This window comes from Ovis aries, chromosome 7 (assembly GCF_016772045.2).
Source record: "Ovis aries strain OAR_USU_Benz2616 breed Rambouillet chromosome 7, ARS-UI_Ramb_v3.0, whole genome shotgun sequence".
NCBI classification, from domain to species: domain Eukaryota; kingdom Metazoa; phylum Chordata; class Mammalia; order Artiodactyla; family Bovidae; genus Ovis; species Ovis aries.
Window position 1 is genome coordinate 85,409,816 of NC_056060.1, and position 25,405 is coordinate 85,435,220.

At 50.6% G+C, this 25,405-nt stretch overlaps 1 protein-coding gene across 1 annotated transcript; it reads right to left on the minus strand.

Moving 5' to 3' along the window:
- Positions 1-677: 677 nt before the first annotated feature.
- TGFB3 (transforming growth factor beta 3) lies at positions 678-25,142 on the minus strand. Its single transcript, XM_004010802.6, has 7 exons — positions 23,815-25,142; positions 14,844-15,007; positions 14,215-14,344; positions 8,835-8,942; positions 6,052-6,217; positions 3,260-3,413; positions 678-1,925 (listed from the first exon to the last, which is right to left on the minus strand). The coding sequence occupies exons 1-7, from the start codon at positions 24,290-24,292 to the stop codon at positions 1,767-1,769; spliced, it is 1,359 nt and encodes a 452-aa protein (XP_004010851.1). The 5' UTR covers positions 24,293-25,142; the 3' UTR covers positions 678-1,766.
- Positions 25,143-25,405: the final 263 nt, after the last annotated feature.

Sequence of the window (25,405 nt, forward strand, 5' to 3'; positions counted from 1 at the left end):
TAGGCTAGTCCACGGGGGTCGCATTTCCTCACTTATTGTAGCTGATTGCTTCAGGTGGACATGAAACCACAGTAGAATTGTGCATTGCTTAGGAACCTGTGACCTCACATAAGAGGTTGAACATGGGGCTGTGCTTTTTTTGCCCTCTTCCATTCCAAAACTTCCTGACAAGAGGCCCATCCTCCGAAAAGGAGTCCCCGGTGAGCTCTTCTAGGGTCCACCTGAGAACAGAATTGGCCTCATATTCGTAGGCCATTTGCCACAGACAGTTTCTCTCATTCTCACCTGAATTTATAGTGAATAGACAAGCCAACACATTTCCATATGCAAAAATCACACCAGGTGATTTTTGCCCACAGTTAAATGGAGGTCAAATGGAGATGATTTCTGCCCAAATCTCAGCCACCGCCTCTGTGTGTCTGAGGATAATCGCTGTGAGAAGGAACAAAACACAGACGAAGTACAGCCCCCCTCCCCCCACTGTGAACTCCCTGAACAGTGTGGAGGGTGGGCAGAGGGCAGCGGAGGGCGGGCAGAGGGCAGCGCAGCGCACACTGTCCAGGGAATTCACAGTCAGCAGCGTCTCAGTGTTCAAGAGTCTCAGCCCTCAGATTCCAGGTCCCTCTGATCATTAGATGTGGGCATGGAATTAAGAAGGATACCTCACGAGTCAAGACTTACACCTTAGAATAAGGCTTTTATTGTTTAGAAACAATCTTCCAGAAGATGAAACGATCCAAGATTCCCCAAAAATTTATACAAAGATTTTGAGAGTAATATCTGTATTTGTCTTTATACCTCAGTCTATGCGTCTGGGGCCAAGTCATTGCGTGGCACGCGTGCACCTTCCTGCATGCCTCTCACGTCGCAGCACCTGCTTCCAGGAACACCAGATGAACACAGGGTCTCGGGGTGAGGGGGTGGGGGTCAGGAGGGGAAATCCATGATGCCCCAAGGCTGCAGAGACCCAAACTCCAGTCATGTGCGCCCTGACCTGGAAGGTGTCTAGCCAAATGTCCAAGGAGAACAATCAAGGAAGAGGGCAAGAGGAGGAACCCAAGGAGCAGACCAGAGAGGGTCAGTTCCCACCCTCTACCTCAGAGTTCTGCATATCCATTGGGCCCAGTATAGTTGATGGCCCCTGGGACCTGCGTTACCTGGATCTTCTCCCAGAACAACCCTCAATGCCGACTGACGTCCAGGGGACAATTTGCAAAACTAACAGACTTGTCCTTAATCCCAGGTAAGTACGAGATACAATTCTGGGACTTTTGTCTTGGGAACCTGCCTAAAGAAAGATGCTTGCCTGGTATGACGTGATCCGGATGCCCCTCGAGCAGACGTGGGGCAGCGATGGATGAGCAATCTGACCTCAGCACCAGGGGTCTTCCAGTCTGGCCCTGTCCAGGCCATTCTCTGCCCCACCTTCCCCCCGTAGGGTGTCCCGAATCCCGTGAACCCTGCGATGCGTCAACTCAACCACCCCTCTTCCTCTGTCCCCACCACCTCTGACATGGAAAATCCATGTCTCCTGAAGAAATCGACCTTCCCCTAACCAAACCCACACTTGCTTTACTACAGTGATTCTCAGACCCAGCAAGAAAAAGAAATGTTCCAGAAGGGGAACCCCCGTCTCGGCCATCATCTGCCTGGAGCCGGAGGTCGCGGGCCCCAGGCCTCGCGGCGAGGTCCGTCGCTGCTGTGTTTCCCGAGGGGCAGGCGGGCAGGCAGTGGTGATCCCTCCTCTCTCCTGTGGCAGTCGGGCCTCAGCTGCACTTGCAGGACTTCACCACCATGTTAGACAGCTGCTCCACTTTGGGGGTCCTCCCGACATAGTACAGGATGGTCAGGGGCTCCAAGTCCTGGGGTACGCAGCAAGGGGAGGCCGAGGCTTCAGGGTTCAGGGTGTTGTACAGGCCCAGCACCTGGGGAGGGAGGCATCACTGAGAGGCTGGGAAAACCAAGCTTCAAGCCAGGGGCCCAGGGACTCTACAAGGTCTTGGGGCTGCTCCAGAGTCTGCGTGCTTAGTCGCTCAGTTGTATCTGACTCTTCGAGACCCCAAGGATGGCAGCCTGCCAGACTCCTCTGTCCATGGAGTTCTCCAAGCAACAGTACTGGAGTGGATTGACATTCCCTTCTCCAGGGGGATCTTCCTGGCCCAGGGATCAAATCCAGGTCTCCTGCATTGCCAGCAAATTCTTTACCATCTCAACTACCAAAATGGGCCACGGATGTTGTTTCAGAGGACCTGGAGGAACCCAGTTTGGGTGAGTGGCAGGTGGCTGCCCACAGGGAATGCAACATACGGCACTGGTCTGAGCATTATTGGTTTAAGCATGAGCCCCACAACCAAGGGACTTGGAAGTGATCATGAAATTCTCTTGGCTGGGAAGAAACATGCCTATATTGGTTCCTCCTAGCTGTAACTGGTCACTTTGGTGAGGAGTCTATGAGGAAATATGCTTCACAAGTTACTGCCCTCTCTCGGATTCCCCTGGAGAGAAAGACAAGCTAGCTTCAGTCGTCGACTTCCCTCTCTCTCTAGTCTCTTTCCCTTTGTTTCGTGTTGGCTTCTTCTGTGTGTTTTACATTATCTTTTAAAATAACTTCTACATTCAAGATAAAAGAATTAATTATTAGAGTTCTTTATCTGATCATAGATGGAGAGGGAAATGGCAACTCACTCCAGTATTCTTGCCTGAAGAATCCTGTGAACAGAGGAGCCTGGCGGGCTGCTATCCGTAGGGTTGCACAGAGTTGGACACAATTGAAATGACTTAGCGTGCATGCATGCATTGGAGAAGGAAATGGCAACCCACTCCAGTGTTCTTGCCTGGAGAATCCCAGGGACAGAGGAGCCTGGTGGGCTGCCTTCTACGGGGTCGCACAGAGTTGGACACGACTGAAGCGACTTAGCAGCAGCAGCAGCAGCAGCAGATCGTAGAAGTCTTCTGGCCCCCAAATTTTCTGACATATGGAGTGGCATGTGACAGCTAAGTAATTCCCATAGTACAAGAGCAATACAATAGCAAATAAACAACTTAAAAGTCTGGTTGAAACTATGCAAGGAAGTTATAAAGGGTAGAATGTCACCCACTGGAGTTGGGCCCAAATCAGAACCTTCACCATAAGGGATTTCACACCCCAGATCATCATCCATCCACTCATTCAACAGGCAGCCCATCATGCATCCTTTTTAAACAAGTGGCCTGGTCAGCTCAGCCCTAGCACCCCATAAGGCATGACCCTGTACCATACCGTGCTGTGGGTTGTGTCTGAGCTGCGGAGGTATGGGCAGGGGCCTGAGCAGAAGTTGGCATAGTAGCCCTTAGGTTCGTGGACCCACTTCCAGCCCAGATCCTGTCGGAAGTCAATGTAGAGAGGGCGCACACAGCAGTTCTCCTCCAGATTGCTGCCACAACAACAGAAAAATAAGTTACTAAAAAGAAACTCCCACGGAAATCACTAACATAGAAACTTCACAAGTGGCCCTCATCTGGGCACCTGGAGTCCTTCCTGGTCATCATAAGAGGTGGCTCTGATCGGTGGGATCCCAGGTTCAAGTGCACTGAGCTGTATTATACTATAAAGGCACTTTCCTCTGTTGAAGACCAGAATCCCAAGGACACAGAAGGCACAGATACATACATATATAATATATGATGGAGAGAAAAAAGGCAAAAGTGGTCCTGTCCCTTTTACATCATGACTCAAAATAAAGACTTGAAGTGTTCCACCTGAAACCAAGCCCTGAGTGTTATTAGCCGACTTAACTTTGTCGAGCTGGTTTTCCTGTTACCTCCCTAATGTGCACCTAACCAGAAGTGAACTCTAAGCTCAGGGACTTATACGCCATAGTAAATGACTGCTCAGTCTAATCCTAGAGTCCACTGAATCAAAACGAGACATAGCCTTCCATTAGACTCATGATTCCTAGATCACCCCCAATGTGACTATCAGGCTGCTTCAGTTCCGTTGCCTGCAGGATCCCATTTGGCAACGCCCCTTGCCAAGCGGGCATCTAGCCTGTGCTAAGACCTAGAAACTTGCTGCTTCCAAAGGCAGCTATTGGCCAGAATCTGACTTCTTGTGGGTTCCCTGGTGAACCATGGTAGACATTCTTGTTTTTATACTCAAGAGCCGTTCCTACTCCTCTTCTCTCTTGCCACCTCCCGTTACAGTCTGGAACACCAGATGCTTGTTTTCCTGGCCTCCCTTGCAGGTAGAGATTGTCATACAACCCTGCATAGACCAATCAGACAGAAGCAGAAGTATGTAATGAGCAAGGGCAAGTTCTGGCAAAGATATTTGATTCTTTATAAAAGTCAAAGATGAGGGACCTCCTTTGTGGTTCGGTGGCTAAGACTCCACGCTCCCAATGCAGGGGACACAGGTTCAATCCCTGGTAAGGGAACTAAATCCCACGTGCCACAACTAAAGATCTCACATGGTGCAAGGAAGATCAAAGATCCCGTGTGCTGCAACTAAGACCTGGTGTAGCCAAATAAATAAATTTTTTTTTTTTTAAGTCACAGATGGAAAAGGAAAGCTGCTGGTTCTGCTACTTCCCTCCTCCTCTTGTCTTGAGCATGGACAAGATGCCGAGAGCTCTAGCAGTCTTGCTCATGCTTATGTGACCATAACCAAGGGGGTTATGGTCATAACCCAGCTATTGGCCAGAATAGACAACGTACTTGGCATGGTAGACTGGAAAGAGAGAAAGCCTGTGTCCTTAATAGCATTAAGCAAGCAGCCAGACCAACCCTGGGGCTGCACCTACATACTTCTTATGAACAGGAAATCCCCCATGGCTTAAGCCACTGGCCCTTGCAGCCAAGATCATCCATTCCTATCTGATGGGAGAGGCACACAGAACAAGTGGACATGCCAGCCTTCAGACAGTTGGAGGCAACCACGCTGCCTTTCCTATATGCTCCATTCCTCAAACTCAACATCCCCAGCTCATTCTGTTGTTCCTCAAAAGGCCTGGTTTTAGATCTAAAAATCTCCCAATTCATTCTCCCCAGCTCCATTCAGGTGTCCTCCTCTCCAGCCAAAATGACCCATTCATGCACCTTCCTTTACCGGAAGCGCTTCCTCCTCCCATAACCCTACATACCCTCATCAGAGCCTCACTCATCCCTGAAGACCCAGCTCCAGTTCCACACCCTTCTGAAGCCTTCCCTGCATCCACAGATGAACTCCTTATCCCAAATTCTTTACTAAGATTTTTTTTTTAATACGGACCACTTCTAAAGCCTTTATTGAATTTGTTACAATACTTGTTACTTCTGTTTTGGTTTTATGGCTAAGAGGCATGTGGGATTTAGCTCCCCGACCAGGGATTGAACCCACACCCCCTACACTGGAAGGTGAAGTCTTAACCACTGGACCACCAGGGAAGTCCCATGTCCCAGCTTCTTAAAGCATTTTATCCCTCAGACCTTCAGACCTTCCCATGGATGTGGTCATTGTCTACCTTTAAGTAATCACTGTCTATGCTTTTTTATCCTCCTTCCTTATAAATCAGAAACTACTCTGAAATAAGAGAAAATGGATGCTCTTTTTTTAACCTCTCTACAATGGCTGTCCAACTATTGCCAAATTCATAAATTCTCTAGCTCACCTTCCCCATTGCAAATGGAAACTTGTCTTATTTTCACTCATCCAGGAGCATCCTTGGACCCTCCCTAGGGAACTGAGCCTTTAATGGAAAACTCTGCATTAGTCTCCCTGCCACACAAGCAGACCTTAAGAGTATTTTAAAGCATTAAAACCATGGAGAGACCAAGCCTCTAATTCAAGCCATCTCAGCAACACTCTCCTCCTCCTCCTCTAGTTCATCCAGGCCTTTACAGGACTGTGATGCGGAAAAACAGTGGGGCTCCCAGAAAAACAGAGATTTGTAAGAGGTTCTAAATCTCCATTCCCCAAGGTGTATGTGAAAAGCATCGAGGGCCCTCAGTTGCACAAGGCCTAGGTCTGGGGCAACAGGTGAGCAGTCAATGTTGTTTCGGGAATTCACGGGTCCTGAGTGGGCCCAGGCTTACCGGAAGCAGTAATTGGTGTCCAGGGCCCGCTTCTTCCTCTGACTGTGGCCTGGGCTGTCTAGCCGGTTTGGGGGAATCATCATGAGAATTAGATGAGGGATGTGTTCCTTCTTCTTCTTCAGTCGCCCCAGGTCTCCACGGCCCGGATCATCATCACTGTCCACACCTGCAGAAGGAAGGAAGGTGATGGTCTCCTGTCTGGAAGGACAGGATGGATGCTATTTTCTCATTCCATCCCCACCCTGTTCAGGAGGTGGGACAGTGGGGTCTTCGAGGAAGGCACGGGTAAGACACAGCTTCATGCTAATGTCCAGCTGCAGGAAAGGGAAGACCCAATAGAAGAACTGGTATCAAGGGACCTGCAAGACGCTTGTGCTCAGATGCCCTCGTGACTTCTGAGGGTAATCCTCCAGAGGGCACAGCCCTTCCCGGGATGCTTCCTAGAGAATTTACAGAGATTCCTGAAGCATCCTTGTCACTACGAGGCTCTAACACATTCCTTTGAGTTGTCGGTTTAGATTCTGAGACTTAGAGCTTGAGGTGTGAGTCTCCTCTCATAATCTGAACTGGTCAAGATGGCATTAAGTCCCCCTCTGCTTTCCAGATGTCACAATTTAAGACAGTTTGAATGGGAGCCAGAGGAACAAGAATCAGCAATTGCTAATGTTCGCATCAGGCCTTCCCTGGTGGCCCAGATGGTAAAGAATCCTCCTGCAGTGAGGGAGACCTGCGTTCAATCCCTGGGTTGGAAAGATCTCTAGAGAAGGGACTGGCAACCCTCTCCAGTATTCTTCCCCGAAAAATCCCATAGACAGAGGAGCCTGGCGGGTTGCAGTCCATGGGGTCACAAAGAGTTAGACACGACTGAGGGACTCACACACACACACACACACACCACTCACACTGCACTTATAGTTTCAAAATGTTTTCTCTATAAAACTCAGATAGGATCACGAAGTGTATGAAAACAGCAGAGAAACTCCAAAAGGAAACCTGCTAGCTCATCTGCAAAGCCTGAAAACTGAATTTGAGTCTCAACTACAAGAAGATCTATTTTGATGGCCAGCTGCCGGTGGCTGTCCATCCCCATCAGGGACAGAAACAGGAGGAGTGGGATTTGCTTGGTGACAGGATGGACAGGGAGGCCTGGCGTGCTGCAGTCCATGGGGTCGCAAAGAGTCGGACATGACTGAGCGGCTGGACTGAACTGAGCTGAGGAGGGACATGTGCCTCACGCATGGGCACAGGACTGGGAGATCGACGTCACTGGCATACTCTTAAGGTCTGCTTGTGTGGCGTCACAAGTTTCCATTTCTGAAAATCTTTATGAACTAGAAAACTATTGACTGAAGTGGGAGGATTTCATCCCAATTCAGGATGTAGGTAGGACTTCAAAGGTCTTTTGAGCTCTGAGGTTCTGTGATTAGGATGTCAAATGATTTGCTTTAAAAAAAAAAAAAAAAAGGCTCAGTTGCACATGGCAATACCAAGCCCACAAACTCTATAACCCACCCATGCTCTGCAACAAGAAAAGCCTGCACCTCAGTGAGAAGGCCTTGCATCACAACTAAAGAAGACCCCACATGCGCACAAGTAGAGAAAGCCTGAGTGCAACAACAAAGATTCAGTTCAGTTCAGTTGCTCAGTCGTGTCCAACTCTTTGCGACCCCATTAACCGCAGCACATCAGGCCTCCCTGTCCATCACCAACTCCTGGAGTTCACCCAAACCCATGTCCATCAAGTCGGTGATGCCATCCAACCATCTCATCCTCTGTCTTCCCCTTCTCCTCCTGCCCTCATTCTTTCCCAGCATCACAGTCTTTTCAAATGATTCAGCTCTTCGCATCAGGTGGCCAAGTTGAGGTGAAGTTTCAGCCTCAACATCAGTCCTTCCAATGAACACTCAGGACTGATCTCCTTTAGGATGGACTGGTTGGATCTCCTTGCCATCCAAGGGACTCCTAGTATAGCCAAAAAAAGTTAGGTTCAGAAATAAAGTTCATGAAGGACTTTCCAGGGCTGGGGGTCAAGAGAGGCCCGGAAACGGGTACCTTTTTCCAGACACATCTCTGACCTTAGGCTTTAAATTGGTTAGTTTGACCTCGACAAACCACTTGGCCTCAGGAGTGCCTCCATGAACCCACAACAGGGCTTCGCAAAGAAAACAAAATTTCTCCGAAATTCAGAGACCGTCTAGGCTCAGCACCTTGAAAACATACTGGAAAACCAGAAATGTCTCTCAACTATTTTGCCCTCTCCATGCAAGCACCCTGAGGCCTGAAGCAGCTCAAACTCAGATGACGCCTTGGGTGGGCTCTGCAACATCTGGGAAGCCCAGCAGTCAGAGTGTGAGTGCTCACGGCCGCCAAAGTTCATTTCTTTTAGGGGAAGTGAAGACAACTCTCATTTGCTGAGTATCCAAGCACTCTATTTCACATATGTAAGCTCAAATAATTTCATGACAACCCTGTGAAAGAGGTGTTCTCACCCCCAGTTTGATGACTGACCAGGCTTGCCTATATAATTTCAGAGGTCTTATCAGCACAATACTGTCTTCCAGATGCTCACGCATTCTCTATAGTATAGGGAGTTCTTGCTTTGAGGACAAAACAGAATATGGAAAAAACCCAAAAGAACTTTCTGGCCAACCTGATACAAAACAGTCAGCCATCTCTGTGAGGGAGCTTGCTTCCTCTTCTCAGGGTCTGGCCAGGGGTCTCCTGTTTTATCTAGCTTTATTAACTCCCCCCACCCATCCTACCATAAACATCCCTTTTGTTACCTTTGAATTTGATTTCCATCAGCTCTTGAATGTTTTCCAGGATATCCCCATTGGGCTGAAAGGTGTGACAGGGACAGTGGATGCTGATTTCCAGACCTAAGTTGGATTCTGCAAAATAAGACACAGAGCTGGTGAGAAAAGCAGTCTGCGTGATGAAGCACGCAGCCTGCACACCCACGTAGCTGTCTACCCACAGCCACACACGGATGAGCCAAGGGCTCTCCCGCCACACACAGTCATGGGGCCGGAGTCAGACTGAGGGTCCCGGGAGACAGAAGGTGCTCCCAGAGCTATCGAGGACCTCCATGAGCATGTTGCCTCGTTCCATGTATTTCTGTTGTGTTACATGTCACCAAATGGAGACATAAACTAGTGGGCCTCATGCAGGAATTTTAATAGTCATCTATTTTTCCAAGGATGGTATTAGGGAAAAACTGTCACCAGCCTAGTAGGGCTGAAAGAATGAGGGTGCAGGAAAGGAGAAGGAAAACAGTCACTGCACCTCTCCCCCCCTGGCCCGCCCCCGATGTGTCAGCTGGGAGAGGAGACGTTCAACCAACCCGCTGAGAAAGGATGGAGCAGAGAGGAAGAGGAACAAGAGGTGACAAGTGTGAGGAAGCCTGGACTGCCAGGGTTTGGTGACTCATATGCTGGGGCTAAAAGGCCAACTCTGGCCCTTCCTCCTATTGGCTGTTGCATTAGGTATTTTGGTAACTAAAACTGGAAAAGCAAGGAAATTAGTAAAAGGGGCTGAATATAAAATGGAAGGAAGAAAGGGAAAAAAATAAATGAAACAATTGAACTGAATCCAGTAGTTTTGTACAGGGAAACCAGGTAGAGTCTAGGATCATGCCAATTCTGGTGGGTAAGAACCAGGGAAGCTCTCTTGATCCAGGGCAGTGCCCAGGTATGGGAGGACATGAGCGATGACCTCTGAACTCAGGGTCAGCCTGAGTTCAGAGATGCGCTGCTGTCTGAGATCACCCTAGTTCTGTGTGAGCATCCAGCCCTGGGGCCAACCTGGAGTCTTCCAGAAATCTGATGTCATCAGGGAAAACCCCAAAGAGTCCAGGCCAGCTCAACAGCCTTCTCATGGGCAGAATGGCCCAACTCCAAAGACTGCAGGCAGTGTTGGGCAGACCTGGATGTCCCAGTTCTACTGGTTAAAAACCAGCTCAAAGGGCTTCCCTAGTGGCTTAGTGGGAAAGAATCCGCCTGCCAGGGCAGGAGATGTGGGTTCCATCCCTGATCTGGGAAGATCCCACATGCTGCGGAGCAACTAAGCACGTGGGCCACAACCACTGAGCCTGCGCTCTAGAGCCCAGGAACCACGACTGCTGAGCCCACTTGCCTGAACTACTGAAGCCTCTGCCCCCCAGAGCCCATGCTCTGCAACGAGAGAAGCCACTGCAATGGGAAGCCTGCACACCACACCCAGAGAGCAGCCCCTGATGTCCACAATTACAGAAAGCCCACACTCAGCAACAAAGATCAGCACAGTCATAAACAATTGGGAAAAAAAAAAAAAAAAAAAAAGCTCAGTCCCTTCTTCCATAAACTCCAGATCCCAGCTTTATCTATCCCACCCCAGTCACGGCAGCATCTGGGACACATTGACACCTGCTGAGCTTTCGGTTCCAGGTGAGCTCTGGTAGGGAGGGGAGGAGTCAATATAATAAGGATGCTGAGCCCCAGATGGAGAACTAGAAGTGAACAGAGAAGGAGGCATAAGGAGTGTACTCTTTCTGGTTTCAGGCAGGTAGAAGAAGGGGCTGGAGTAGCTGAAATGGACTACATAAAACATAGTACACTTCTATTACCCAGAAGAATTTTCAGTCCAGGAGAGACTGAAAGTCCCATGGGTCCGTGAGTTAGAAGGTTGAGATGCAGACATGTTGGGGAGAGTTAGGGTTAGGGTGCAGGTGGTGAATGTGAGATGGTGCCTGGCTTAGCTAACAGGCTCCATCTAGGTAGGAGGCTCAGGGAATGATGGAGACAATCACCAATGTTTGTTGAGCGTTGCTGCCTGCATGATCTAAGATTCTGCACGCCTTAACTCACATATGAAATCTCCATACTAATCCTACAGATACCTACTATCCTACAGATATTCCTCCCCTCCACACGAGGACACTGAGGCTCAGGGAAAATTAAATGGCTTGATGGAGGTGTCCAGTAAGTGGCAGAATCAAGATTCAAACACAGGCAGCCTGACATCAGAGCCACACTGATGACCGTTCGAGACAAAGAGGAACAAAGAGGGCCCAGCAGGGACCACCAAGGAAGATGCCCACCCAGCCACTGAGATACAGAGCAGTTGTGTTTTCCCAGTGTGCCCCCTGTCCTGAGCTGAGGCACTGGGCGTGCTCCCCACCCACCCTGCTTGGTGCGGGGGCGGGGGGGGGGGCGGGGGGCCTGGCTCTGCACACACCACATTGGACTGATTGCACAAGAGTGTGAGGACTGGGCCCCCAACTCTGGAGAGGGCTCCAGCTGGCTCTTAGCCCAGAAGGGAACTGGTGCAGAGCAGGCTCTTCAATGTTTGCTGAACTAATACAAGACTGGACATGTGACTCAGTTTCCTCACAGTCCACACCGCCGACTCCTCCACTTGCAGTCCATTTACCACTTTGTTTGGGGCCAAGAACCCTCAAGAGACTCAGAAACGCTGCAGAGTAAAGGTCTGTGTCTGACTCCCCCGAACACGGGGTGGGCAGCATCTGCCGGAGCGGGGATGGAAGGTTCCAGGGAAGAACTAACCTCAGAATTGGCAGCGGTGAGGATGGTGGGTGGGACACCCATAGGTTTTATTACGAAATTATCTTTTTTGATGTCTCAAGGAGGTTGGAAATCATTCTCAATGCAAACTTCTCATTGAGTTCTGCAGCTGTGAAAATAAGAACTCTAAGTGCCGAGGGCTTCAAAGAAATCCAGGTGGAGCCGATCAGAATCAGACAGGGAAGCTAAGAGGTGAATTTCCCCGCCTCTCTTCTCTGTAGCCATGTTGAGTCCTAGGCAGAGTGCTGGCTGAGTCAGATTTCCCACGGCACGGCTGTCAGCTGATGTGCCTGGGTTCTCTGAGGTTTCCTCCTTTCGTGTGCAGCTGGGGAGATCTGATGGAGTTCCCGGTACCCTTGGAGCTGAGGCAGGACCTCCAGCCCACCATCTGTCAGCTCAGGCACCAGGTTATGCCCCTCAGATGGGAGCCTGCACACTCAGATGCCAAGAGAGCGCAGCAGGTTATGTGAGCACAGTGAGCCAGTGTGTCATGCTGAACTGGGACTACCAGCCTCACTTGCGGAGAACAATGGGGAATGGTGGGGCCTGGGGTGACATGAAGACCACATGCCCCACCTTCCAGAGGTGGTCCTACTCATCTCTGATGGATCGTTACCCATTTGTCAAGAAAAGTCGAATGTCTAGGTTTTATGTGAAATCTCTGGACATTAATTAAAACTGATAACCGCTGCTGCTGCTGCTAAGTCACTTCAATCGTGTCCGACTCTGTGTGACCCCATAGAGAGCCCATGAGGCTCCCCCGTCGCTGGGATTCTCCAGGCAAGAACACTGGAGTGGGTTGCCATTTGCTTCTCCTGTTAACCGCTAGTTAAATTGAAAACAATACGTAGGCCAACATGTCTGTGATCTCTGCCTTCGAGCATTAACCCTTAATTTCCTAAACCATCGAGGAGGACAAAGAAGGCCCCACCTGTCCCAGGGACTCTGGGTATCCATACGTGTGTGGGTGGACTGTGGATCCACGGCAGCTGATGAAGACAGAAAATTCTTCACAAGAGGGATACAAGGAACAGACAGGACTGCCTTAGGTGCCCGCACCCCACTGAGCAGAGACCAGGAAGTGCCACCAAGCAAAGAAGAGGAGAAATAGTGGAGTGTGATGCCCTGAGTCCCCAAGACTGTCAGTCAGGAAGTTCATGTTCTAATCCAGGCTCAATGACTCTGGTCAAGCCAATTAACTTCTCTGGGCTTCCATTTCCTCACTTGACCTAATAGAAGCTCACTCTCCCATGACGGGCTTCCCAGGTGGCGCACTGGTAAAGAATCCACCTGCCAATGTAGGAGGCACAAGAGGGTTCAACTGCTGATTTGAGAAGATCCCCTGGAGTAGGAAATGACAACCTATTCCAGTATTCTTGCCCAGAAAATTCCCTGGACAGAGGAGCCTGGAAGGCTACAGTCCATGGGGTCGCAGAGTGACCACACACAGCACTCACTTAATAAGCCGAACACTTGGAGGTTCTCTGAAACACAATGGATCTTTAAAATGGCTCTGTGAGGCATGCAGGGAAGGTGAGGAAGCAGAACCAGTGAAGGGGAGATCTGGACCATAGGAAGTCTGATATGCATACTAGACAGCCCTACTTTATGACTGACTACCAGGCCTTTCAGACTTAATCAACAAAATCGAACCTACCTCCAAACCTGCTCGTCTCCCAGGCCTCCTTATTTCAGTAAGAGTTACCATCTGGGTGTTCAGTCTCAAATCTTCAGAGTCATCTAGACTCCTCTTGTGTCCTCTCACCCCACATCTAATCAGCCCAGTCAATCCTATTGGCTCCGCCTCCAAAATACAGAACAAACCCAAAATACAGAGCAAACTGCCCCAGCCAAAGCCCACAGTGCTCTCACGTGGATTGCTGCAGTGGCCCCTAACCTCTTCCCCTGACCTCATGACAACCAGAGAACCTTAAATCAAATCACCTCACCCCACATTCCCAGCCCCGCTTGTAACTCTCCTAGGACATCTCATCACACTTGGAATAAGTTTTAACGCCTGACCACGGCCTGGCAGGTCCTACATCGAAGCTCCTGGTCCTCTCTGACCCCCCCAGCTCCAGCCACACCAGGCAGTCTGCTGCTGCCAGAACAAACTGAGCCTGGGTTTCATTGCTTTTGCTTTAGCACATCCTATATCCTGACCTTCACAAACTGGCTCTTTCCCATCCCTCAGTGCACCAGCTCCTTCTTCATAGAGACTCTCGCTGAGTATCTGACCACAGGCCCCACCCAGGCACTAGCACGTGGCCCTCTTTCTGTTCTTCCTGGTGCTCATCACTGTTGGAAAGTCTTATTCCTCAGTGTTTATTTGTTTACTACGTGTCTCTCCCACCAGAACAAAAGCCCCATGAGATGTGGGACCCTGCCTGTCTGGCTCACTGCTGAATCCCCAAGGGCCTGGCTCGGAGCATTTACTCAGTATCAGTTGAATGAAGGAATGATGGACACACAGCAAGTTAAGGGCCAAGCTGGGCTTTGAACCCAGATCTGTTGTCTCCCCTAGTGCCATCCCCTTCCCTGTATCATGAAGAAAGAAGGGACCAGAGGTTCCTTCCAAAATGCTCATCCTGAGTCAACCTACCTCTCCGCAAGAGCCATTCACGCACAGTGTCTGTGACGTCGAAAGACAGCCACTCGCCAGTGCCCCGCGTGGGCAGGTTCTTGCCATCGATATACCGCTGCTTGGCTATGTGCTCACCCGGCTGGAGGATCTATGGGGCAGAGGAAGGAGTAAGTCCCGAGGCCAGGACAGGGCACCTGAGCGTCACAGTGCAGCAGGACGGGGAGGGGAACAGGAGCCAACTAAGACTTCTGAAATGCTCTTTCGAGCTCCTCAGTTAAGTCTTAATCCTCTTAAGCAGCAGTCCCCAAACTCTTTGAAACCGGGGCCCAGTTTCATGGAAGATAACTTTTCCACGGATCGGGAAGGAGGGGGGTGGTCTCGGGATGTTTCAAGCGCATTACCTTTATCGTGCACTTTATTTCTAATCTAATGCCGCCGGCCGCTGATCTGACAGGAGGTACCGGTCCGTGGCCCAGAGGTTAGGGACCCCTGTTCTTAATGACAGACACAGGTACAGAAACTAAGGCTCAGAGAAGGCGGGATTCACACCCAGGCCTGCTGCACTCCGAGCAGAGCGCAGGCTCAATCCGGCAAAGGAACTGACTTTCCACCCCCCATGTGGTGTCTATCCCTGGGAGGAGGTTCACCTGGAAGAGCTCAATCCTCTGCTCGCTGCGCTTGGAGGCGGGGTTGGGCATCCGAAAGACCCGGAATTCTGCTCGAAACAGGTTGGTTTCATTTTTCTCCACTGAGGACACGTTGAAGCGGAAAATCTTGGAGGTGATGCCTTTGGGGCAGACGGTCAGGTCATCTAGGAGGCAGAGCATTGGGGGAGGGGGGAAGCACAGTGTGAGCGACACCCATGGGGACAGTGTGCTGCCAGCGCACTCATCAAGGGGCTGGGGGGCCCACATGGGATGGCACTGGAGCCCTGAGGCCTCAGACCTACAGGTAAGAAGGTGGGGGGAGATTCTCGGTGGCCCAGAACCGAACACAGGCCTGATGGAGAAGCAAGGCATGGAGCCCCACCCAGGACATGGCACTGGCAACTGGCCCCTCCAGCCCCTCGTCTCATTATCTCCACTCTGGCAGGCTGTCCAACCTGCTTTCCTACTCCTTTTAAAAAATATAGATTCTCCAACAGCATCAGCAATTTCCCCTAGGAGTTTAATCACTGCATAGCTAGCTGATTCATTCATGCCTTTGTTCATTCAGGCATTTATTCATTCATCAGACATGCATTGAGCAAATGCTACATGCCAAGCACAGGCTAACGCTGGGAAGCAAAAATGAACAGACAAGGGAACTCCCTGGTGGGCCAGTGGTAAAGGATCCATCGTCTACTAAGGCAGAGGACATGGATTCAGCCCCTGGTCAGGGAATTGAGATCTCAGGTGTCTGGGGAGAAACTAAGCCCGAGCTCTGCAACTGCTGAGCCCACGTGCCACAACGAAAGATCCCACATGAAGCGATGAAGATCCTGTGTGCAGAAACAAAAACCCGACACAGTCACATAAATAACATTTTAAAAAATGGACAGACAGGGGCCCTGCCTTCAGGGAGATTAACATTCAGAGGTGGGGCTATTAGTGCCTGGACCAAAAAACAGGACCAGAGAGAGAGAGCAGTAAGGGCCTTTGGAGATGCTCGGAAGTCGCTGTAAGTGGGGCAAAGAAGGGAGACAGCAACAGTACATCGCAGCAGTGGTGACTATGTGATCTGGGTCCGACGGGAGGAAAGGGTCCAAGGATGCAAAGGAAAGAAATTTTATGTGGAAGGATACGGAAGCAAAAGCAAGAAGGAGAGGAAAATGCAAGTCAGTAAGAGGGACCTGAAGCAGCCAGGCTGGAGCCCAGGAGACAAGGTTAAGACAGCCGATTGGGATCTACTTGCGGGGAGGCTGAAATGTCAGACCGAAGGGTTGATTTTAAATCATGAACAGTAGGGAGTCATGGAAAGTGACACTTTAGCTCTAATAAGATAGCACAGGAGTGGCAAAGAGCCCATATCTCGAGCCTGGCAGACCCCCAGATGCTTCTTCATTGCATGAAAGTGGGTCCATCACCATTGGCTCCTAAGGATTACTTTCCCTGACTGCACACGCTATGCCAGCCTCTGCACCCCACTGGCTTCTGCACCTCTGTCCACAGACAGAAGGCAGCACATGCTCTTTCCCATTCCTATCAGAGTGAGACAAGGGAGACAAAAAGATCCTGCCTTTTCTTTACAACCCCAAGGTCTGAGCAGCATTAACACCCCAGAGAAACACTTTCTACACAAAGGGTAACAACAGCCAGAACTTGAAACTCAAGCTCAGAGACCCAGATTCCACACATAATGAACATGGCTGGAACAAGCCCATAATCACCCCAGGGGTGGTTTAGGAAGTCATGGACAGGGCGGGAGGATCAGAGGCCTGGACACAAGCACACGCGCTACTGAGCTTTAGGAAAGGATGAGTGAGTGTTTCTGGAAATTGCCATCTGGTGGGTCTGACACTGGCTCTTAGAAAAGTAATGGAACAGATGTTGGGAAAACAAATGTGTGAATGCCAGCTAATGAAGCCCTGATTAATAACTGGCTTTGAAAGAATGAATACTGCCAACAATTCCCCCAAACCATTTCAGATAGAACCAGAAAGAGGGATCATGGTGGCAGTTCAGTTTTGGAGTTTGAAAGTCTGTAATCCCCTGGACATAGGTAAGCTCCTTGCAGATGTGAATGTTGGACCATAAAGAAGGCTGAGCACTGAAGAATTGATGCTTTCGAACTGTGGTGCTGGAGAAGACTCTTGATAGTCCCTTGGACTGCAAGGAGATCAAACCAGTCCATCCTAAAGGAAATCAGTCCTGAATATTCATCGGAAGGACTGATGCTGAAGCTGAAATTCCAATCCTTTGGCCACTTGATATGAAGAGCTGACTCACTGGAAAAGACCCTGATGCTGGGAAAGACTGAAGGCGGGAAGAGAAGAGGACGACAGAGGATGAGATGGTTGGATAGCATCACCGACTCAATGGATATGAGTTTGAGCAAGCTCTGGGAGTTGGTAAAGGACAGGGAAGCCTGGCGGGCTGTAGTCCATGGGGTTGCAGAGTCGGACACAACTGAGCCACTGAACAGCAAAGCAACAAGACTAGTACCTCCAGTAAGTGTTGTAAGAGGGGATAAAAGATATCTCAGTGCCGTGTGCACATTGCTATAAAAAGGAAAAGGGAAACAAGATAGCCTGTGCCAGTGAGGTGAGTCAGAGTGGGGACAAGACAGTGGGGAGCCAAGAGATGGGGGAATGAGAAGCCAAGGGGATCTTCAGGACTCCTAGTCACCTCTCTTTCTCTGTTTCTTCCAGTTCATCCATCAGTTACTGTTCCCCAAGATAGACTCCTCTTGGTGGGAATTTCAGGGAGATTTCAAGGAAGTGGGAAAGGTCATTTTTAACTGCTTAGGATCTACACATTTCTAACAGACTCAGAAGGAATGTTAGGGGTCCTCTAGTTCCTCAGGGAACTAGGAACCGGGCTTCACAGCAGGAGGTGAGCGGCAGGGTGAGCCAGTGAAGCTTCACCTGTTTTTACCGCAGCTCCCCATCACTCCCATTACTGCCTGAGCTCCACCTCACCCCCATCACCCCCTGAACATGGAAAAATCATCTTCCATGAAACTGGTCCCTGATGCCAAAAAGGCTGGGGACGGCTGATCTAGTACAACCTACTTTAGTTGAAGAAATCCATGCCCAGAGGGGTCTTGGCCAGGGTGACACATGAATTAGTTGACACATGCAAACTGACACTAGCAAGCAAAGCTCAGACACAATCATTAGTGGGAGAGAAAATAAAATGTAAACACAATCTCCTTGACCATTAAATCCAGTGAATACTAACAATACTTTAAATATTTCGTGGAATGAGCCAGAGTATAAATAAATAAAATGTAATAACACTCTCTTACATTTCATAGAATGTCTATTAACTCACCTCACCCTCTAATGATCCTTGAGGAGAATAAGTAAAAATAACCATTTTAAAAAGAGAAGCGTGAGCATCAGGAAGGTTAAATCACTTTTTCAAGATCACTCAGCTGAGGGCTTCCCTGGTGACCCAGTGGTAAAGAATCTGCCTGCCAATGCAGGAGACAGGGGTTCGATCCCCGGTTCGGAAAGACCTCATATGCCACGGAGCAACAAAGCCTGTGCGCCACAACTCCTGAGCCCGCGCTGCAGAGCCCAGATACCGCAACTCCCGAGCCTGCGCTGCAGAGCCCAGATACCGCAACTCCCGAGCCCGCACCCTGCAACTACTGAAACCCACGCACTCCAGAGCCTGTGCTCTGAGACAAAAGAAGCCCGCACACCAACACGAGGGAGCCGCCCACACTCACTGCAACTAGGGAAAAGCCTGCACGGCAACGAAGCCCCAGTATGGCCAAAAATCAACAAATAAAGATTTTTCAAAAAATCACTCAGCTAGTAGGTGCCAGAGGTGGATTTGAACCCAGGTCTTCCGACCTCACTTACTGAAACAGAGAATCTGCAAGTTCGAGGGGACCTCAGAGATCATCTACCCGAGGGATGGTTTCACCAACAAAATGTAGCAGGATTCCATGAAATGGGCCTAGAGTACCAACTTAAGCCTCAGACAAAAGCTAGTTCCCAGTCAGCTTGGTCATTAAGCCCTGCTTCTGCAGAACACTAGTATTATTGAAAGCTGGACGAGGGGGTCCACCTTGACAAATTAAATTATGACCAACTTTTTCCATTGCACACAAAGTATATGTATTAATGGATGCCATTTTCTCCTTTTTTTGCTATAGGGAAAGAAAAATAAACAAAGAATATTCATGCAGAGTATTCATGGAAAAACCTGGAAACAGCTGACCATGTTTAGACCGTGCTTTTTTTTTTAATGTTTCAGACACCTGGGCTCCTGGATGTGCCTCTTTCTGCTGTGTCCATCATTTCTGCTCGTAAAACTGCTGCTGGCTCCAATGATGGGACTACATACATCAGTGTGGCGGTGTTCCTCCATCCCAGCTGTTCCCGAGAATCACCTGGAGAGTTTTAAAAACAGATGATGCCTGGACCTGCTCTCCAGAGATTCCGACGACCTCGTTGGAGCGTGGGTGGGTCCAGAGCTTCTTTTTTTTAAAAGACTTCCAGATGATCCTAAGATGTAGCCAAGATTGAGAACCATGGTTTATAGTGCTCTGCAAAGGGTACTGTGGCATCCAGATGCCCTGTAAGTTTGATAAACCACAGCTTTAAGGATGTACCCTTTAAATGTTAACTCATTAAAGTACCGTTTGGCCAATGCATCATTCTGGAAAATTTTGAATTAGAAGTCACAAATGTTTTAAGCCCAGGTAGGTTAAAAACTGGGAAATTTCATGGCAAGATTCAGATTTTCTGCTCTTCTGGGAAGCAGTTAAGATCTAGTCGAATTGGACCCACATTCCCAAATTCAAAAATCTGCAGGAGCTGAGCAGCGGGTGCCATCTTTTCATGGGGTTTTCCAGGCCCCTCTCCCACCAACCTCCTCTATACAGCCTGTCCTCTCTGTGAACCTGAGGCCAAGTGTCCTGTGCAGTCTGTTGTGGTCCCTCTGCTGCACCTTTCCCTCCAGATTATCTGCATCAGCTGCCTGGCCTCTGCAGGCACTTGTGTTTGCAGCCCTTCTAAGGAAGGGTTTTGTCCTCTTTCATTGAGTCTTAAGCATCAGTGCACTTACAAATCAATAAGGAGCATGTTAAAAATACAGATTCTCCAAGATGATACTGCCCCCCGCCCCAGAGACTCTGACTCTGTAAGGGTGGATTGGGGCCTGGGAATGCACATTTTTCACATTTACCTAACCTCTGGACCACACTTAGAGAAACACTGACCTAGCGTGCCGAGGGCATTGGCACTTAGAACAAATGAGTTCTTTCAGTAGGAAATATCTTTTAATTTTCAGAATGAACATGATCTAAAAGTAGCGTCCAGAAAAGAGATGCTAAAATATCAAGTTCTCTCTTTGCTTGTGAATTCTGGTTTTGCTGGTTGTCTCAGCTCCAGACCTTGGATAAAAACAAGAGTCTCTTGCCAGACACAGATAATTACAAGCCAGAAGTTAAAACAACACCTACACTGGTAAATCTTGATAACAAGGATGACAAAAGAACTGAAAAAGATGTGTGGGTCCCACCACGTGGGTCAGAGAAAGGCCCCACCCACTTCTCATAGCAAAATCCTGGGGAATTATAGAAGAATAAGATATATATGAGTCTTGTCTTCACTCCCCCAGCAGAGATCTGTTGAATCATCTGATATATATATATATATATTGGGTAGGCCAAAAGTTCATCTGTAACATCGTCTGGAAAAACCCGAATGAAGTTTTTGGCCAACCCAATAGAACTATTTCACCTGGAAGGCAGTTTAGAGGTTAACTTTACTGATGAGGAAACTGAGGGTCAGAGAGGTGATTTGCTCACTTCCACACAGTGTAGCTGCTAAACCTGCTTGGGATTCTTCAGCAGATAAAGAAAACACTTCCAGGAGAATGTCTGTGGCTATATGAATCTCCCAGTCATAAAAATAGGCAGAGCTAAGAAAGAAAACACCTAGTGATCCCTCTATGCAATCTGTCACCAGGGTTACGGGCTCCTATGCCTACCTGCTTGGTCCAAAATGTGATTCATTCATTCGTGTGTGTGTGTGTGTGTGTGTGTGTGTTAGTCACTCAATTATGTCCAACTCTTTGTGATCCCACCAGGCTCCTCTGTCCATGGGATTTCCTAGGCAAGAATACTGGAGTGAGTTGCCATTTCCTTTTCTGGGAATCTTCCCAACCCAGGGATGGAACCTGGGTCTCCTGCCTTGCAGGCAGATTCTTTACTGTCTGAGCCACCAGGGAAGCCCAATTCATTCATATTATAAACCAAAGTTCTCTTGGAGCCTAAAGGTTAAAGGTAGGACTTACAATATGTATTTTTACAGTTTGCATTAGTGCTTAACAGCATGCATTCTGTAGACAGGATGTCTAGGCTACAGCCATGGTTCGTTAGGGGCAATTCACTTAACTGAGGCACGTCACAGTCTTCTCATCTGGAAAATAGGGAAATCAAGGTACCCATCTGACAGGCAGAGCCAGAGAACGGTCTTATCCTCTTTGCTCTCACTTTGGTGCCCTTTCTGTGCCTCTGGTGGTTAGTCCTTCTTCCACTTTGCACTCCAGGCACCTCTGTCTGCTTGCCCCAACCCTGCTGCCACTTTCCTCTGAGAGCCTGTCCCACTGGGTACCGGAAGGGGCTGGGAGTGATGAGATGTGAAAGTCCTGCAGCCAGGGCTCTGGCACTCAGACCCCAGCCCACCCTCGTGAGTTCTAGACACGCTTTCCTCACCCCAGGCCTTGGAGGGTGGCTCTCTGCTCCCTCTCGGCATCTGTTAGACGTTTGCATCTGCCCACTGCCTTCTTTATAATTAGCGTGCGTTGCGCGTCTGCCTCTCTGGGGCTGGCTCAGCATCTGACCAGCTGCAGGGCGGGCCGGGCCTGAGTCTGCTCAGCCTCTGTGTCACCTCCAGCAGCTGCATAGTCTGGGCCTGCTTCCTGTTTGCACCTGCAAGCCTCGCTGGCATCGCTCGGGTCCCGTGGGGCCCCAGATCTTCCATGATATCCCAAGCAGTCTCCTGCTCCCTGTGCCAGGCTTCCTCCCGGCCCGATCACAGCTCCGTGGCCCCAGGGCCACCCTCAACTACTGCAGTTTCAAGGAAGGTCCTGCTGCTGCAGCCCAGAGCTGCCCAGCATCCGTGCCTCCCTGTCCTGGTAGATCCCAGGGCTGTCCACTAATTGAGCTCTGAGTCTTTGCACACACGTCCACTGGCACCTGTGTGCCCTTGCATGTCTCTGGCTCATTCGTTCTCAGCTTGGGATTCCAGGCTGGGTGGGCCCGGGTGACTCAGAATTCCTCCTCCCTGGGACTCCTCCTCCTGACCCGGATCCTTAAGGTCCCAGTCCTTCCTTCCAGCCCTGGACTTTCCTCACATCTCTCCTGCAGGTCTCAGCTTTCCACCCTCCTCCCACGTTTGGCCACCACCTTCTGCCTCTGTGGGTGCCCAGGGCGCTGGGGGTTTTTCCAGGCATTCAGCTGCTGGTATTGCTGGGAACCACAAGGCCTTGGGAGAGCAGGAGTCAGCCTGGCCTGGAGGACCCTGGGCAGGGAGCACCTCCTTCTCCAGCCTCTGCCCCACATGGGAGCTACCTCCCAAGGCAGCCATAGGAAACCCGAGTGGGCGCCCCTCGCCAGTAACCACAGGCTCCTGGGTCTGGCATGGGCAAGCTCCCAGTGAGGCCTTCCACACCTTCCTCCAGAGCTGGTGCACCCCTGGGCTGCCCACTCCTCCTTCTCTCTATCCAGGTGCCCCAGCAGACCACCCTCACCTGGCCCGCTCCATCCCACTCTCCCACCCCCACTCCCTACACGGCCCCCTCCCAGGTGAGCCTGGCCAAGGTAGCCGGGCCGTCGAGGACACCTGCTGGTAGGAAAAGCAAACAGAGCTGCTCCAGAGTCCCTGGGCCTGTGAGCCGGTTCGCATTCCTCCTTCCTGGGCTGTCAGTTTCTCAGCATCTGCCAAATCTCTCTCTCTTGTATTGAGGTTTTTTAAATCCCCGTTCAGTAAACACACATGACTTCCACACGTGTACAAACACACACACAGACGGCTCACCCAGAAGCCTCCCGGCTTCTCGGCACAGACAGGAGCCTCCTGGGAAGACACGCTCCCAGACACATGTTCCCTGTGCACCCACGGCCACACCTCCCACCCTCTCTTCCCCTGACACGCAGACACAAAAGGGCTGCCAGCAGCCATCTACATGTCCGGAGCCACATCCTTGCTTTCCCCCACGTCCACGGGCCAGGAGGATGCCCACATTGTGCACACGAGTCCATCTATGGGGCAAAACCGGACGACGCGTCGCTGTCAAGCACACAGCCGTGAGAACATAGGTGCGTCCCCTCCCCCCATGCACACAGCTCACGTGGGTCGCATGCGTGGCGTGGACTGAGGGCCCAAACAATCAGGGGCTGCCTCTTGCTTGGGCTTCAAGAAGCTGGACAAGACATGAACTGGGGGCAGGTATACGCTTCTTTCCCAGAACTGGAAAAACGGAACGTGAGACGTGTCACAATGAGGTGTGTACAGCAGGGAGGAGACCAAGGTCTCCAGCCTCTTGGAACTGCGCGGGCTCTCTTAGAAGAGTGCCCAGCCCTGCCCCTCTACAGCTCTGCGCGCTTCCAGTTACCTGTCTGACCACACGTGCCACAGCACAAAAATGGGACAGTGTCACTCCAAATTAAAATCCCTCAGTGATGTGATGTGAGTTCCGCTACGCCGCTCAACTCTAGGGCTCCTGGCCTCCCAGCGGCACTGGGCTCTGAGCAGAATGGCTCTGCCTCCCCCTCCTCACCCACCCAGCCCCAGCTGCGCATCGCACCTCGTGTGTCCCCCAATCCCTGGTGCGGGGCATACCAGGGGCACCCTCCCCTGTGGTCATCGCTAGGCACCCCCCCTCCTCTTTGGAGCTCCCCACCCCAGCTCAGACCCTCCAGAGCAGACACCCCCAGCAGGGAATCGGGACTCACTGTGCTCCTCCAGCCCCTGGATCATGTCGAATTTATAGATTTCTTTGGCATAATACTCCGACTCGGTGTTTGCTTGCGTGCAGACGTCTCCCCTCTCCCCATGCACCTCCTCCAGCAGCTCTCGGGTGCTGTTGTAAAGATCCAGGACCTGGATGGGGATACTGGCCAACCCGGATGGATCGGGGGGACTGGTGAGCCTGAGTTTGCTCAAGATCTGTCCCCTAATGGCTTCCACTCGCTTCCTCTTGATGTGGTTGAAGTCCAAGGTGGTGCAAGTGGACATGGAGAGGCTGACCGTGGCAAAGTTCAGCAGGGCCAGGACCACCAGAGCCCTCTGCAAGTGCATCTTCAGGCAGGGGCCGGGGAGAAAGGCCGCAAGGCCTGGCAGGAGGAGACCCCGGCAGTCGTGCAGAAGGAGGGAGGAAAACCAGGCGGCCTCCCTAGATCCCGAAGACTGAGGCTTGGCAAGAAGGTGCATGAACTCACTGCACTGCGAGAGCTTCAGGACTTCCAGGAAGCGCTGGCAACCCTGAGCGCGAAGAAGCCGACTGTGTGCCGTGAAGCTCTGGGTTTCTTCTCCATGTGTCTAAACAGGTTCTGCTGGGCTCTGACTTCTAGCAGGCCAGGTGGAGGGCAAAGCAGAGGGCTGGGAGGGGTGGCAAGGCAGCTGGGAGTGGGAAGGGAGCTGGAGTTTTTCCTTAGGTAAAAATAAATAGAGCGGATATCTGATATTGCCAAACGCCGCTTGGCAATGGGGAGAAAGTGGGTAATTTTAAAGAAGGAGCAGAAGGACCATGGCTGGGTCCCCAAATCAAAATCCTTGCCTTGCCCTGAAGGAGAGTAAGAAAAGAGGATGGAAAAGAAAAGAGAAAAAAATTATTAAAAAATAAAAATCACCAGTGAGTAGGTGGGGAGAGGCAGGGCTAGGCGGCTGCTGGCCCAGCTCAAGGTGGGGCACCGCGCAACACACGCTTGTCTCTCAGGCACACCATTCATGCTTTCTCTTTTGTTTACACTTCCTGGGGAGGGGGGGCTTTCTAAATGACTTTGTTCACGCTGCCTCTCATCTTCATTGGCTGGGATGTGGGCTTATGTTTGCAATTGGAAGGCAGCGGGGTACAGCCCCTGGAGAGCATCCCCAGTTAATCCACTTGGACGCCCAGGTCACCAGCACCTCGTCTTCTCCCTCGGCCTCTGCTTCTGTTCCCTGATTCTCTTTAAAAAATAAAAAAGAAAAGAAAAGACAAATAAAATAGAAGACAGTTCACTGCACGCCTCCTCCGGAAAGCTGTTATTCCTTGTTTCTCAGGCTTCTTCCCCTATCTCTCGCCTCTCTTGCTCATGCCCTTGGACTTGGCTTTCGGATTCCCTCCCTTTCTCTCCCTCCAGCTTCTCTCTGCCTCTCCCTCTCGCTCAAGCTCCTCTCCCCCTCTCTCTCTCGCACACACTCACATGCACACACACTGCTTTCTCTATTTCTCTCTGCTGAAATTTTATACCTCCCTCCCATGACGTTTCTGGCCCCGGGGCGGGGGGCGGGGGGGGTGGTGAGCGGCGAGGAGGGGGCGAAGAGAGGTGGAGAGTGGAGTGG